Consider the following 16,520-nt stretch of genomic DNA (forward strand, 5'->3'; position numbering starts at 1 on the left):
AAAAGATGAGTCATTTCAGAATTCAAAAAGTTAGTAAGATAAATAAAATAAAATTGGTTTTTAATATAATATGCAGTATTACATTATTTATAATTTAAAATTCAAATAAGACATCTCAAGGGAAAAAATTATGCATTTGATACTTTTGGTAGAATTATATAATACATTAAGAATGTGTTTGGTTGAGTGGATTAAATAAGGATAGATTAATAGTCAAATATTTATCGTTAAAATTTTAAAATGTTTTAATAATCATTTTGACTCGGTTTAAGATCCAATTTTATTAATCGAATAGTTATCCATAAAATTGGATCTTAAACCGGGTCAAAATGATTATTAAAACAACTTAAAAATTTTAACGATAAATATTTGACTATTAATCTATCCTTATTTAATCCACTCAACCAAACACACTCTAACTCTTTGAAAATATGGAAATCTCAAATTGCATGCATTGAGTGTCAACATTTCTGATTAATGAGGGTAATTTAATGTCCATTAGAAACTCATTTGAATCTATATCTTTTAATTTTTTTGGGCTCTCTTATTTGAATGTTTAAGAAAACAATTCAAGATATACAATATACATATGATTTTAGAAAAAAAAACTACAATACATTAATTCTTTAAATTAAGGTAATAACGAAATAATATTCATTTGGGATAAAAAAACATTTATGATTATTTAATGGTAATTTAATGTTCATTGAAAAACCTTGTTGTAGACTTGTAGTGATAACTTTTATTACTCAACCAATTTTATTTTTAGAAAAATTAAATTAACTAATTAAATATTGTATTTCTTTTTTTAGTAAGTAATTTGGACAGAAAATTACTTAAAATAGCAAAATGTATTTTCGAATGATTTACCTCATTAGTGATATTGTACATTGCAATAATTTGTATTTTAAATTTATTTATACAGTTTTTAATTAAATTGATTGATATAATCAATGCAAAAAATTTAATATAGTTTATGTTTCAATAGAATTTAGTTTCAGTTTGACTAAAAAAATAAAACATATAAACATAAATTACATTTGAATTAATATAAAAATTAGTTATATTCAAAAATGATTTAAATGAATTGATATAATCAATGCAAACAATAATTGAAGTTATCATTTATTGCAGTACACATATTTTAATATTAATGATATATCTTTCTTTTTTTAGAAATGTCATTTTGGCGGGAATTTACTATTTTTGGCAAAAACTCTGCTTTTATATATATATAGATATATATATATATATATATATATATATATATATATATATATATATATATATATATATATATATATATATATATGAGGGTTGAGCTGGGGCTCACATGTGCAATAAAAAACAACGTTTAGCGACGGTTTTCATAATCCGTCGCCACTAGCGACGGATTTTAACAAACCGTCGCTAAACGTCTAATTTTCAAAAAAAAAAACCGACAGAAGGGGACAGAGGGGCGTTCACAAAATCGATTCTCCCGTCCAACCTACCGCCCCACAACACAGAAAAGTTTGAGAGAAACTCGAGCTTTTAATTTCCTTTTTATTCATAAAATTGTGAGGTTTCAAGCAAACTGTGCTTTTGAGGCGCACGGAAAATTTTTTATTTGAGCCGCACTTACATTCACACATACATCGAACCAAATTTTTATTTCTAACAAATTCGATTTACATTCACGCACATATTTTTATACCCGAGGTTTTCTAACACATTCACGCACAAATTCTACCGGGAGTGATAAATTTTCCGACAACATCGAGTTAACTTCGGATTTGAGGCGCACGGAAAAACCTTGCACGAGATCTCCAGATTTGCCTTCAGTTGAACCTCACTTTTCTCTGTTGTGTTTCTCTCAAACTTTTATGTGTTGTGGGCGGTAGGTTGGACGGGAGAATCGATTTTGTGAATGTCCCTCTGTTCCCCTCTGTCCGGCTTTTTTTTTAAAATTAGACGTGTAGCGACGGTTTTTCAGATTCCGTCGCTACTAGCGACGGAATCTGAAAAACCGTCGGTAAACGTTGTTTAAAAAAAAAAGAAAATGCACATGTGGGCGCCAGCTCAGCTGTCGCCCACGGCCTTGGGTGCAGGGTAACAATCCTATATATATATATATATATATATATATATATATATATATATATATATATAGATTTTATTTTATTAAAGTCGATGATATGACACTAATCATTTAAGAAAGATACTAATTTTTTTTTAAAATTTTATCCTTATATGATATTAATATTATTATTTTATTTTTTGTTTTAAATTTCAACACACACTTATATTTTTATTTTTTTTATTTTAACCATTTAAATATTATTAGTCATTCCATGATTTATCAAATTTCACTTTAGTCTATTGATAATGATACAAAAATACTATACATGCATCACATGTGCTGAATAGCTAGTCCATATTAAAAGTTCAAAAATAATACAATAACTAATTAGTTTACTAAAAAACTAAAATCATAATTTTTTATATAAAAGTAAAAATCATTTAAAATATATATAAATAAGAAATCACTCAGAATTGAATTTTGTAAACTTGTAGGCTAATAATTTTTTATAGAGTATCTCACGGATCATAATCTGTGAAACGGATCAACCCTACTCATATTTACAATAAAAAGTAATACTCTTAGCATAAAAAGTAATATTTTTTAATGGTTGACTCAAATAAGAGATCCGTCTCACAAATACGACTCGTGAGAACGTCTCACACAAATTTTTGATTTTTTTATAAGTATTAAAAAAAAGTGTCATTGTATCAGTAACTCAAATACTTTAAATTCCTTTTTGAATTTGAATGTGTTAGATCTGGTAATAGTAGCTAGTAAAACATGGTTGTTATTCTTGTCCAAAATTCACATAGATTGGGTTTTAGTTATTATTAAAAAAAAATTGCATGGATTGAGGATTAATACTCAAATGCACGTTTAGAAGAAGAGTTGTTTCGATTAAAATACATTTATAATTTCAAAAATAATATATAATCGTAAGTATCACTTTCAGTATAAATACTCCGACATGAAACAAGGCATCCTTGGCTCTTTCTTTGTGAGTGAAGGCCTGACTGGGCCGCTTGGCTCTTTCTTTACTTATTATTATTATTTTTAATTAAATGAATTCTATTAAATTGGTAAAAAAAAATTCTGGAGATCGGAATATTATTGATGAATAGGTGAGAGCTTAAAGGAGTAGCCGTCACCTACAAACAAAGGGTGGACAATGTGGCGCCCAGAATTTTATCAATGCACTTTTAAACAAACAATAAATGAATAGATGCAATTACACAAGCAAGCACTCTATTGAACATAACCTCACAGTTAGTGGTGGCAGGCTAACCAGCGTCGTCACATCAAAGCTGGCAAGTAACAACTTCACACAAAATAGCGCATGCCAATGTTTATTCAGTAGAGAAGGAATATGGGTCCGTGATAGCGACACCCGTTCTAATAACGAGGGTGAAGGGCAAGTTTCCCACTAAATATGAATGGACCACCCCCACAATGTATAAGTCCTAGGTCCACATCCGGCTACGAACAAGTTGGAGATGCAATTATACTATACTTGCTAAAAGGAACAAAATATCCTCTTCGAGTCTAGAGGAATGAAAAAATATTGCTACTCAATGACCGTGTATAGAAGATTGTATATGCATATCTCCATTTCACAAGTCCACAAAGATGCTTGTTGTAGTTCTGAAGTGGTTGTAAAATCATTTGTTTTTCCCAACAAGAAACTAGAACTACAAATAATTCTTTGATATCTTTGTTTTTGACAACCTGATGACGGCAACAAAAGCGAATCAATTCTGTCAGGATTTTTCTTCAAACAACATTAAAATACATTTGGAATGAAAAATGTAACGAAGAATCGATAAAAACTACATAAATCTATGTTTGCAGGAATTAAAAGTATGAAAGTAACAACATGTACAGCAGGAGTTACCGGTCACCACCATTGATGCACCAGAACTCCACTTTTCCTAAGAGAGGTAAACAGCTCCAAGCACTGCCCATATGTTTTCTGGTACTTGCTTGTTCTCTCTCCCGGGCAGCATTTCTGCCACCTATTGTAATGACATTCAAGAAACAGCTCGTCGATCAAACAAATAGCTCCTGTCTCAAACAACATAGGAATCAAATCAAATTCAGTCCCTTCCACATCCATCTTCATCACCACATAATCTTTCTCCGTTACCGTATTCTTTAACCAATTCGAAAAATCAAATCCCTGGATCTCATCTACGTCACCAGAGGAACTAGAACTACCAGAGGACTGAGTTGGTTGAATTCTCCCCATCCCTCTACCTTTTTCTAGCTTTTTATGACCAGGGCCTTCGTTTATTTCAAAGAACAGGCTCTCATTTCGCACCCAAGCTGCATAGGGGAGTAAAGTAACACCTTTCTTGTTCTTGTACTCGTCATGATAAGTCCTATCAGCTTCGATCGCGTAGATCTCGAACGTCTTATTTTGCTTTGGATATTGCTTCTTAAACCAACTGACAATGCTAGAGCCATAGCTCCTAGCTCCAACATCCACATACACATACTTCGTCTTAAAACTAATATCAGCCATGGAAGGCAAGTACTTTATGTTCTGAATGTTCTTCTTCAAAGTAATCCATGGTTTTTTCGGTTCTTCTTCAATCAAAGGCTCAGCTTTCCTAATCAAATTCAGTTTATAAGCGGCGACAGAGCATTTATTGTCCAGATCACTACCAACTTTTTCAACCAGTCGACCACTATTCCCGTTGACATGCACCTTTTGCATCACAATTTCGCGAATGAAAGGCACATCGGAATCTAACCCAACAAAATCCTGACTCTTTACCAGTTTAAAAGAATGGAATAAATCAAGAAATGATTCAAAACTGTATGTATCGTTGGCCGTCGTGAGGGTAACCAGAAACCCTTCAGGCTTCATCGTCCTGGTAATCTCCGCCGCAAAATCGCCCGGCCTCAACGATTTCTCCACCACTCCACCTCCACAAAAGACGAAATCAAAATTCTCATCATCGAACGGGTGCTTAAAACCCTGCCCCGAAACCACCAATGGCTTGAAACCTTTCTTAGCAATACCAACCGAATCCTCCACACCTAGCTCCTTCAGCGCGAAAACGTCAGCTCCTGTTGGTGTTTCCACGCAAAGGGTTTTCGAATTAAGGCTCAGAAAGCCATCGGATATGAGATCCTGAAACACCGACGAGTAAAATCCAACAGCTTTTTGGAACCCCTTCGTGGACCAGAGATCAGGGACTTTCTTGGGCATCGGAGCTGACTGCACACCTGAGGACGAGGCTTTGTTCAGCTTCCCAGCACCGGCGACGAGAGTGAAATTTTCCGGTAACGAAAAGAAACAGAAATCGCCTATGTCACACGACTCTCCTCGAATAGTCACTACGTAAGCGAATCGTAGAGCGATGATAAACACACATAAGAGAAACAGACGCACCAGAACATTCCTCAGAAAGTTGGGTTTCCCCCAACTCGGCTCCATAACAAACAATTAAAATCCTATATTTTTTATTTATATAAAAAAAAAGAATCTTTAGCTTGAAAAAGATGACCCAAAAACAGGGAATAATGTTCCCAATTAACGAGAGCAGAAGCGAGCAGAAGTATGGTTAGCTCCGACGAGTGAGCGCATGGGTAAAGAGTAGAAGAAAGGAAAATTGACGAAAAAAATATGGACAAGACGGGAAATCATAATTGGGTCGTTGGTTGGCGAAACTGACTCGATTAAGATGATGAAATTTACGTCATGATAATTTTCTGGTAAAAAAAATTACGACTATTTGGCGAATCCTGGTATATTATAAGAGAAGAATTTTGGAATTTAGTTTTGGTTTGGAGAAGGGAAGAAAAATAATGAAAGCAACAAGATGAGGGAAGAAGACGACGTGGGGTGGGTGACCGGAGGAGCCGGTGGACTTAGTGGGAAAAGTAGTTAATATCACCTGCGACAGTTGCACCAGTCAAATATGTCGATCGCATTCTTTCTAGTATCATCTGGTCATCTATTTCTTATATTTTAAAAGATATATTTGTATTATAAGTTTTAAATAAGTAAGAGGTACGGAGGAATTGAATCGAGTATAATATGAGTAAAAAATTAATATTCGATTTTGGCTCGAGCTTTATCTGAAATTCAGATAGTTAACGATTTTTGTTTGAACTTGACATGAATTATAATTCGAATTTGACTCGAACGATTCAAATATGTTTATTAATTATTCGAATTATTGTTTGCAAATAAATATTTGAAATGATCAAAATATATTTTAATATATAATTATGTTAATTAAATATTAATGCTCCTCTTTATGTTTTAATGGAAAATTGAAAAAAATGAAAACTACGGGGAAAAAATTCACCTACTCATGCATGTTATATTTATAAATAAAATTAAATTTAACTAAGATTATAAAAATATTTATTTTATAAATTTATACGGAATGGCATATGTAACGAAAAGGTGTGCATCCGGATGCAGGAGATTAATTTAATGGAAGAAGGGAACAATCCACGGCTGGAAAGGAATGCGACACGCGGTTTCCCCCAGTTGCCAGCTGGAATTTTTGTCCGTTTCAGATTCCGTCGATGGAACCGTTAGTTTCGTTGCATTCCAACCAAATTAATGGAACAAACTAGCTTTTCTGAGGACAATTATCATTTAAAGTTTCGGTATTATTCTTAAACCAATTAATCCAATCCATCATGTCCAAAGGAAAATTCAGCATTCAACGTGTTACGTTGTTAGATGCTACATTTTAAGAATTTCTTCCGAGCGAAATTTTTGCACTTGAATTGTTAACATGAGATGTAAATGTTAAGGCAAAAACTTGTGTGAGACGATCTCACGAGTTTTATTTTGTGAGACAGATATCTTATTTGGGTTTTTCATGAAAAATTATTACTTTTTATTCTAATAGTATTATTTTTTATTGTGAATATAGGTAGGATTGACATGTCTCAAAGCTAAAGATTCGTGAAACCATCTCACAAGAGACTTATTCTAATTTTAATTAGAAACGAAGACAGGTTTGTAGATTGTGATATATAAAAATAAAGTAAAAATTGATATGAATAGTTAGATATACCATCCATCCTAATTTTGGAATGGAACAAATCTACAGTCCAAAGTATCTATGAACTTTCAACAAATTGGATCAATTTGGCAATCTATAATTTGGATATCATGGATGCCAAATTTAGATCAAATCCGTCATATATTTGGCAATCTATAATTTGGAGCCGATACTTACTCGAATTCGACGGCGAGTGGGAGACGACATACACATTTTAGCATTCAAGGACGCTTGGATATCGGGGCTGTCTTCTGGTAAAAGTTCGATGAATGTAAACGACGGGATTGATTTAAAAGTGGTGGAAGTCATTAAACCCGGAGAGAAATGGAATGAAGCAAAATTGGGTACGACATTCCGAACTTTTGAGGTGGAAGAGAGCCTGAATATGCTGTTAATTCCAATGGAGGCAGTGACACTAGATATTGGAAATGAGATTCTAAAGAAATGTATTCGGTGAAGTCGGGACATCAATTGGGGATGGGGGCACTTTGATTCTGATCCAAATCAGACTACTCATACCTTGAGAGCTTGGTGGAACATCATTTGGAACCTTAAATTACAATTACAGTAGATATATAATTTAATCATAAGATAATACTTAAAAACACCAAGAGATCATAATTGTAGAAAAAAATATTTCATCAGATTCGATTTTATTTTCAAGAAAAAATGAACTCATAATCTCCATTAATGATGATTTTCAAATAACGGTCAAATTGCTTTGTTAGACTAAAAGCGAAATTAGCCTCAGCATCACTTTTTACAAAGAGAAGGGAGGGGTATAGAACTAATTATTTATCATTTTTTATATATAAAAGTCAACAAAGAGAGCTGGTACATGGACAAACATATTAAAATAAAGACAAAGCACAATGTTAGAGAAAAGGTGCAATTAGTGAAACGGTGTATTATTTTGTTTTGTTTCATATTCATTTGGTTCAATGCAAAATAGTTTTGCACATGGCTTGTTGATATGATTGTAGATTCATTCCATCATGAAATTAATCAAACAGCCAAATAGCAACATAATGATGTATATATCAGAAAAAATGATTTGATACAGAGAAATCCATATTTTAAAGGGGAAAAGAAGTGATCAATCGAATCTAAACTTTCCTACAGACAAAATTCCCAAACAGGTGATAAATCTCATAACATTGACATATGGAACACCAAGTGATCGATCGTATACCAGTCATTCAAGAATTATTTGGCGGGAGAGCGGTTTCGATATTTGAAGGCATGAGAATGTTGAAACTATCCGCAGCCGTTGAAATGAGCATTCCCGGTATCTGTGAGTGCCAGTGAAGTTCTTTCAAGTCCTTTTGGCCCTGCGAGACGAACGAGTTTGAACTTTGAGTGTATGAGATTGTCGATGGAATTCAGTTCAGGAAGAGGGTGAAAGAATGCAGTGTTACCTGATGAACAAAGAGGAGCTGTGGCGGTAAATCTGTGGGAGCATTGACTTGCTCTTTCGTCATAGCTTTGAACTCGGCCTCCTCCTCTTCATCCTTCTCCAGAGAAAGGTCCCATATTCTGAAAATATAGGTAGTGGGGCCGACGAAAAACGAGTTAAGAGGATGAAAGCTGCTGGAAGGTACGATCAATGAGTGGTGATATTTTGAGATTTCTTACGTTAACTGATTGTCAGATGAAGACACGGCCAATGTCGAAGCCTCGTGTGGACTCCATTCAATGGAAGTAATGGGATGTTTATGGTAGTCAAAATGTGCCACAACCTAGTCTCCTTCCTGAGTGTGAAAACAAAGATAAAACTGGCAAACTTGAGCTAATCCGAAAATGAACAGGTTTACACACACACTCGGGCAAATTTATTCTTTTGTTTCGTCCCCGTCAAAAAATTGGGAAAATGGTCTGACAAGAAGCATCAATAGCCCTATTTGATGCAAAGTTAGAGAGCTTCTCCTTGACCTGAAGGGGGCCCAATTTGAGCCCAAGCTCCATATTTTCAGCCTGCTCTGCTTGAATCTAGAAAAACAAAATATTTTGGGCTTGAGCACAAGTCAACTAGGAGTTCAAATTTGAGCTCGATTTACTTGGATTTGAATTAATTATTGATCTCCGTCAAACAAGGGCTCAAATTCAGAATCAAGCTCGTGAACTAGTAAACAAAATATCAATTATGATATTAAAGTTCTAAATAGGCTCACAAGACATCAAACAAAACATTCTGGCAGGAATTTGACTAAAAAATATGATCAACCATGTTCAAGCTCAGCTCAAATTCCGAATTTCGATTATGAACCAAACAATATTTAAACAAATTTGGCAAGGTCGTGAACAGACTCATTATTTCCGATCCTACTTAAGCTCCCACACAACCTAGAAAATAACATCAAGTCTTTGTACTTGACAAGAAGATTTGAAAACACACCTTGAGCAATCTAAGATCCCGGATTGAAAATGTTCCATCATCACAGCCGGATGCTAGCATGCAACTAGCCAATCTAGTTAAAGAAACAAGCAACATAATAAAGATATTTGGCAAGATGATAGAAAAACAGTAGAATGGCAGTGCAGGTTAGACACCTGTTCCATGTTAAAACATTTACATCAGCGCTATGAGCTTTGATGGAAACTGCAGGAGACTTTCCCGACCGGGTATCCCAAATTGCAACATGCCCATCAACAGAGCATGAGGCGAAGACGAACGGTTCGGTAGGACTCCACTGCGAATAGGTTATAAACCATCATTGCAGAACAGAGAGCAATATACAAGAACATGTTCAAAAACATGACTTGACTTGTAAATTTCCACGCTAGCTGTGTGTCCAACAAAGGGACTGCTATCTATATCCCACGTTGAATCAGACGCTGGTTCCCACAGATGAATACAATTCTTGCAATCCCCTGTGTATTTATAAGCAGATAATAAATACACCAATTTCTATGCATATTTAACTACGATGAGATACAATTTTATATAGTCAGGTAACATAGAGAAAGCCATTAAGTAACACCTGACACAAGCCTTCCAGGGACGAGTGGACTCCAATCTATGGCATAGCCTTCATCCTTGTGTCCACCAAATTTGACTAAGGGAGATTGATTTGACACGGTTGATTCTCCATGCTTAGTTTCAGTATCCGAACCAACCAAAGCATTTAAGTGAGAGCTGAAGTCCCACAACTGCGAAGAATAAAAAAGGAACTTCAGAAGTTTGAGAGTTTAGAATATATTTATAAGGGATATGGTTAGACCATATCATACAGATTATAGAGTGAAAGTTTTCCTAAGTTTTGTATTTCAGAACTGTGCTTCATCAAGCCAACTAAAGGTTCACTTGACGAGTCCCATTTACAAGAGAGTCAAATGTCATATCCATCCGTTAAAGAAGGCCACTGTTGGTGGTCATTGCACTTTGTTCTTGTACTGGACAAAATAGGATCTGATGATGTGAATTCAAATTTTACGTCATATCCAGCCTTCAAAGGAAGCATTGTTTTTGGTCCTTGCACTTTGTCACTGTACTGGAAAAACTAAAGATTCCGAGAACTCAGATTCTATGTTTTCACTGTACAAAGAGCTGAATCCAGGTAAAAGCAACATACAGTACCATGTAAAGCTCACCAAACATCTAATGTCAAAACACTATTACCTGAACAAGACCGGTATCTGCCCACGAAGCACAAATGTGGGGATTTTGTGGCATAGCACGTAAGCGATTAACACATCCTTGATGAGACACCTTTCTAAGCTGTAAATTGATCAAGAGAAGATGCAGAACACCTTATATCCATTGCATGAAATTAAAGAATCTAAAAAATTCAATAACCGCCAGTTAATGCAGGAATACCTGCAAAACAGGTGCCATAGAACCACCCTCCTCTTCATCATCCTTGTCGCTGTCGCTACTATCACTCTCCATATCTGAACCATCATTATTTTTCTTAGTTGGCAGTAGTTCACGTCTCTTCCCGGAAATGTTAGATATCTTAAATATTCCAATAGAATTCCAGGATGCTTTTTCTGCCTGAAAAGATGGGAAATCAACAATTGATGGCGATGAATCAATCGCTTGAAGAATATCGGTGTCCCTCTTTAAAATATTACCAAAAGAATTTCTAACTTCATGGAAAACATTGAAACTAACATGTGGTAAAATCATCGCACATATCGAGCCATTTTCTCATCGAGAATTCAGGTTGAACAAATCACCAGTGTTTATTCCTCTGAAGTTTGCAAAAGATTTTAGGCTTAGATATATATTATAATAACGTAACATAACACCATAATCAGTGACAACAGTCCCAGCTTCATAACTAAATATGTAAATTATAACAAATATGCACGTGGGTAGAAATTATGAACTAACCTGCGTTCCAGCAATGCAATACAACGTATGAGGAAACTCAGTTCGGACCAACGCCAATGAATCATGCAATATATCAAAACTGCTCCATATCAAAATATAATCTCAGTTCCTTTTTAACAAAATTATGCCAAAGCTCACTTAATCCACACAAAAGACAAAGTCACTCTTAATTATGGAGATGGGCAAAAGAAAAAAGCGTCGATTTCAGTAAATATTATTCGGTGAGAAAATGAGCTCAAACAAGGCCATCCAATGTGAAAGGCATGAAGATAGTTGTAGGCAGAAGGGAAGCTCCTCTCCTTCCTCCAGTTTGTCTACACCTGGTTGCCATACCTTTGTTGGCACCGAAGGCGCAGAATTTGATGATGATCCTTCACCTTTCTTCGAATCCTATATATATATTTTTTTTGAATGATTCGAACCCTATAGTTAATTTCAAATTGTTCTTAAATCACTCTAAGAACTCAGATCAACAAAATAAAACACCAAAATCAAACTTTGAAACAAAAACAAAAGTACAATGAAAGATTGAATTTTTACCTTGTTTTTCCGTTTTGCCTTTTTCGGCTTCTTTATGCTCCGAACCATGTTCAATATATGGAATATAAGCGATAATATCAAGAATTAAGGACTATAATTTAGGTGATTTTATGTATATATCAGGACGAGAGGTACCGAGGGTTGGGAATCAGGGTTTATCGCACTCGGGGAAAAAATTCAAGAAAAAAGAAATGTGGACCAAAATCCAGAACGTGGGGCTTTTTATTGGACAACAATATTTGAGCCCAAATCCTGAACGGGCTTGATTTACAATATTTGGGCCTTAAATTTACACTGCTAAGTAAATCAATGGCCACATTTTTTACCTGACTTCTGGAACCACAAGCCTCAGCAACGATTAAATAGATTGACAATCAACGCCATCAATTGTCAATCTTCAACAATAGTTGACAAAATTGGGAAAGTTCCGATTTCATCTACAATCACTCTAAAAATAATTATAAGTTTTTTCGAGTTAATATATAACCCAAATAAATCATAAGTAAGAAAAACTTGTCACTTAAAAAAATCACCCATTAAAATACTTCTTAAAATATTTTCAGAAACCTTCATCGGATACATATCTAAAAAGGAAAAAACTTATGTGAGACGGTCTCACGGATATTATTTGTGAGACGGATTTCTTATTTGGGTCACCCATAAAAGAGTATTATTTTTTATGCTAAGAGTACTATTTTTATTGTGAATATGAGTATTGTTGACCCGTCTCACAGATTATGATCCGTGAGACGGTCTCACATGAGACTCACTCATCTAAAAATGTTCGAATTAGAACCGAGTACAGGCCAAACGAGACATTGTTCTACGAATTACCCATAATATTGTCAATGACTTGCATCTCATTTGATAACGCTGTTTCAAGTTTAATAATCTCCTCGTTCAACTAATGAAAAAAAATTGCACACAATTTATATGCAAATTACAAGGCTATGATGATCTTGTAGACCATTCAACCAATACAAGTAGCTTCTCAAAGTGTAGCAGGTGTTTTCTGACTCTATAGATGTGCAGACTGTATAATGCAGCAGCCAATGTCACCAGCGTGAAGGATATCATTACCAGTTTCCAGAAATCCTATACAAGAAATACCCAATTCATATGAAACCATGAAAAATGTTTAATATGTAGATATCAATGGTAACCTGTGGGTTGGAGATTATTATTCCCATAGCATAAGTCATCAGGTCCAGGATGGATTGAAGCGAGTTCTGGACACCACCAACGACGCATCGATCCATTTCAGCAACGTGGTCCTATTAAAGTATAGCAGAGAAATGATTACGTGAGCGAGTATCAAGAAATGATTAAATTGTTGTAATTGATACCCTTATTCTGCATCGAATTGGATTCGACAAGTTCTGTAAGAAAATGGATCATGTCGTTTTTTTTTAATTTTCGTAAAGTGATGTTGGATGTGAAATACAAACTAATGGAATCCATCTTTTAGACTCTCGCTTGCATGGACTTGTGGATCCTGTGCGTATCAAAATAGTATCACCTCTTAAATTTATAGAAACCAGTCAACCACTTCTAGATATGCTCAAAAGTACTGGATTGATGTGTTGATTCACGACAAAGACTGCTTTTTAAAAAAATGGTTGATTGTGATACCTCATTCAGTCATTATAGATTGAATAGTGGGACTGATGTGAATAGTTTCATTATATAATATATACAATGGACTTTTCCTACTTGGTTTAACTATTTTCACAAAAATAAGAGAATAGTTGCTAGAAGAATATCATTTTCACAAAATGAGAACAGATGGGAATTGTTGCAAGCAGGATATTCTATCTGAAGTCTCATTTTTCTCGAGGGCTCGTGGACTAAGGAGTATGACACTGTTACTGCACGTACCTGCATTTGCTGAATGACTGATAAATCAAACATCCATAGTCCAAGCCGTGACGCGGTCACTCCACTCATCAGCATGTATGCTGCTACAATTTTGTTGCTGATAAATACTGAGGCAACACAAAGCAAGAGACAGGTCCACTGCAAATATTTAAACTCAATTCCTGGATCAAGGCGCGCTTATTATCGCATTTTGAACTATGATTGATTTTCTGAAGGAAAAGTAGTGGCTTACCTGAGACCAAATGGACCAAAGACCAGTTCGAAGTGTCGAAATATGAGACTGCAACTCGGGATACAGAAATGTTGCAGCAATCCCTACCGTTGCGCTTATACCACGTGCAAGCCCTATGACATATGTAGGTATACCTTCCCATTCCAACGTAGCAGTCATTAATGATCCAAAGCTGTTGGCACCATTTTGTTAACATGTTAAAAAAAAAAACGAGCACAAAGAAAAGAGAACCTTTTGTGATCAAGAAAGTGGATAACCTGAGAACTGTGAAGTACAATAGAGCAAGTGCTAGTCCTGGTAGGGCTACTTCTTGCTGAATATATACTTTCCATGCCCTGATGTAAGGAGTATTTGAAAAATTATCAATTATCGTCCCTCTTGTGCTGCTCTCTGGCTGCTCGAAATCAACTTCATCTACTTCCCTCACCAAAGATCTTGATACCTTTCTTTCACTTATTTCATTCAAAGCCGGAATGCCTTTGTATACTGATATCAAAAGCCAATATTGCAACAATACAGATAATACATTCCAGAGAGCCATAGTCAGGGCTGATGCAGTTAATGACACAAAGCTGATAATGAATCCGGAAACAACAGGTGCAAACAACTTGCAGACTAGATCGATCCTTCGTATGATTGAGTTCATCTTTGTTAGTACATCTGGAGATTGGCCTTCTGATATAACCACCACCCTGAAACATTGATGGCAACACTACTTTGTGTGAGAGATGCTGAAGTAAACAAGGTGCCCTGTAGGATGATTACTAAGCTAATAACACACCATTCTCTTTCGATCAAGATGGTTCCAGCAAGAGTCGAGAGGACACCAACGGCTCCAGAAATATTAATCAATACGACAAGAGAGATGAATGCCGTAAAATTTAAAGACAGCGAGCCTGTGTAGACCAGTATTCCAAGTACTCCGCCTCCAGCAACCATAAATGATAGATTCTGGCTCGACAACCAGAGCTGGAGAACCTGTTGAAACAGAAAACAGGTTCCACTGTCCAGTATAAAACACTTTTAAGCTTCATCAACAGGTAAATTTAACGTCAATGTTCAAATACCATTTTTGCCCCATATAATGTGGTATCCTCGTATGGAACAAAATGAAAGGCCAATCTTGGATTGAAGCTCAGAAAATTTATAATAACCTGTTACCTTTTAGGGGTGATTTTAAAAAGAATGATCAAGTGAACCTGAATGTACGACAACTTATCAACCCACTGTCCAATCAAAGGACCAAAGAGTGCAGTCGAAGCTGATTCCACCACACCGTAAACAGCGACAAGAAGTAGAGAGTCTGGCCACACATTGATCATGTATAAACCAACAGAAAATTCCCACATCCTGCGAATCAGGGTTTCAGTTGAATCAAAACCACAAGCCAAAACCTGAAGCTCATTTGCTCATGTACTAAAGATTTGTCCAATTAACAATGAGAGATGTTGGAAGAATGGATTTATTTGCGCTCCATATTATGTTGCATACACTTCACATACACTAGGTGGAGTGTGAGCAACTCATTGACCATGTTAGAATCGGTTCTTGATGGAAGAGACTTACTGAGACGCAAGAAATGGGATCTCTAAATCTCAGACCAGCAAAAAAATAGGATTTAGCCAGTTTATTTGTATATAAATATTATACAGACTTCGATCTGTATATTCTGCCAAAGATAATCCCTCCTCGCCACCAGATTTTATTTAACACAGGGCATGAACATTCATTCGGAAGAAAAAAAACTCCAATGATTAAACATAGTGAATCCCTTCATTAATTTGATTCAGAAGAAAAACTATTTATCCAGTACTAAATATTTTATGATCAGAAGAAAATGTCTTGCATGTAGAAGACTTCTAAATGAGAGATGACAAAAAGATCAGGGGAACATCCCATGCAAATCAGTAGTCAAAGGGCAAAAGAATAAGGAAAAAGAAATGCAAATTGAAGAAGAATGCGGCCCATCAGATCACAAATATATCTTCTGGCCAGGAAATTCCTTCTAAAACCAAAACAAATTCCGATTTCCAAATTTTGAGACAGCCTTTTTTATGACACTCGAATCGCACAAATTCAAAACATGATTGCGGACAAGAAGGGACATACGACCTTGCACCCCATCTGGCTAAAAAGTGGCCAACATATAGATATATTAGCAGGGAAGAAGGGAACGAAAGTGGTTGCTGCTCTTCCTCTACACGAGACAATGGCTCATACATCATGCTTTGAGTGTTTTTTCTATTCTTCTTGCAGATTTTTCTTTTTTCCAATCGCACCTTGTCTGATGGGATCAGGTTTCTACAATTTAACGAGTTTAATTTTGCACCAATTTTTTTTAGGCCGATGCTGATGCACACTGAGTCTGCCGTGTTCTTGAATTAACTTTCGAGTAGGTGCAGAAATAGTATTTAATTTATTTGAAACTTTGTACAC

The 16,520-nt window shown here is 35.4% G+C and overlaps 2 protein-coding genes and 1 pseudogene across 3 annotated transcripts; all 3 read right to left on the reverse strand.

The window, feature by feature from the left end:
- Nucleotides 1-3,654: 3,654 nt before the first annotated feature.
- LOC140839932 (uncharacterized) lies at nucleotides 3,655-5,886 on the reverse strand. The gene has a single exon (XM_073206940.1). The coding sequence runs from the start codon at nucleotides 5,505-5,507 to the stop codon at nucleotides 3,960-3,962; it is 1,548 nt and encodes a 515-aa protein (XP_073063041.1). The 5' UTR covers nucleotides 5,508-5,886; the 3' UTR covers nucleotides 3,655-3,959.
- A 2,250-nt stretch (nucleotides 5,887-8,136) lies between these two features.
- LOC140839935 (protein HEAT STRESS TOLERANT DWD 1-like) lies at nucleotides 8,137-12,290 on the reverse strand (annotated as a pseudogene).
- Nucleotides 12,291-12,763: 473 nt separating this feature from the next.
- Nucleotides 12,764-16,514, reverse strand: LOC140839933 (solute carrier family 40 member 1-like). Of its 2 annotated transcripts, none has more exons than XM_073206941.1 (8): nucleotides 16,197-16,514; nucleotides 15,284-15,434; nucleotides 14,866-15,062; nucleotides 14,342-14,776; nucleotides 14,085-14,256; nucleotides 13,853-13,990; nucleotides 13,138-13,248; nucleotides 12,764-13,069 (listed from the first exon to the last, which is right to left on the reverse strand). In XM_073206941.1, exons 1-8 carry the CDS (start codon nucleotides 16,307-16,309, stop codon nucleotides 12,923-12,925), a joined length of 1,464 nt encoding a protein of 487 aa, XP_073063042.1. In that variant the 5' UTR covers nucleotides 16,310-16,514; the 3' UTR covers nucleotides 12,764-12,922. The 2 variants fall into 2 exon arrangements, with proteins under 2 accessions (XP_073063042.1, XP_073063043.1); XM_073206942.1 differs by lacking the exon at nucleotides 16,197-16,514 and adding an exon at nucleotides 15,651-16,189.
- Nucleotides 16,515-16,520: the final 6 nt, after the last annotated feature.

Source organism: Primulina eburnea, chromosome 8 (assembly GCF_022965805.1).
Source record: "Primulina eburnea isolate SZY01 chromosome 8, ASM2296580v1, whole genome shotgun sequence".
Classification (NCBI taxonomy): Eukaryota; Viridiplantae; Streptophyta; class Magnoliopsida; order Lamiales; family Gesneriaceae; genus Primulina; species Primulina eburnea.

Excerpts from the sequence above, each read along its gene's own strand:
- LOC140839932 (XM_073206940.1), bottom strand. The coding sequence starts at position 5,507 with ATGGAGCCGAGTTGGGGGAAACCCAACTTTCTGAGGAATGTTCTGGTG.
- LOC140839933 (XM_073206941.1), bottom strand. The coding sequence starts at position 16,309 with ATGATGTATGAGCCATTGTCTCGTGTAGAGGAAGAGCAGCAACCACTT. Across the intron at positions 15,063-15,283 it reads ATAAGTTGTCGTACATTCAG|GTTCTCCAGCTCTGGTTGTC; the intron begins GTTCACTTGATC and ends CTGTTTCAACAG. Across the intron at positions 13,991-14,084 it reads TTTGGTCCATTTGGTCTCAG|TGGACCTGTCTCTTGCTTTG; the intron begins GTAAGCCACTAC and ends AAATATTTGCAG.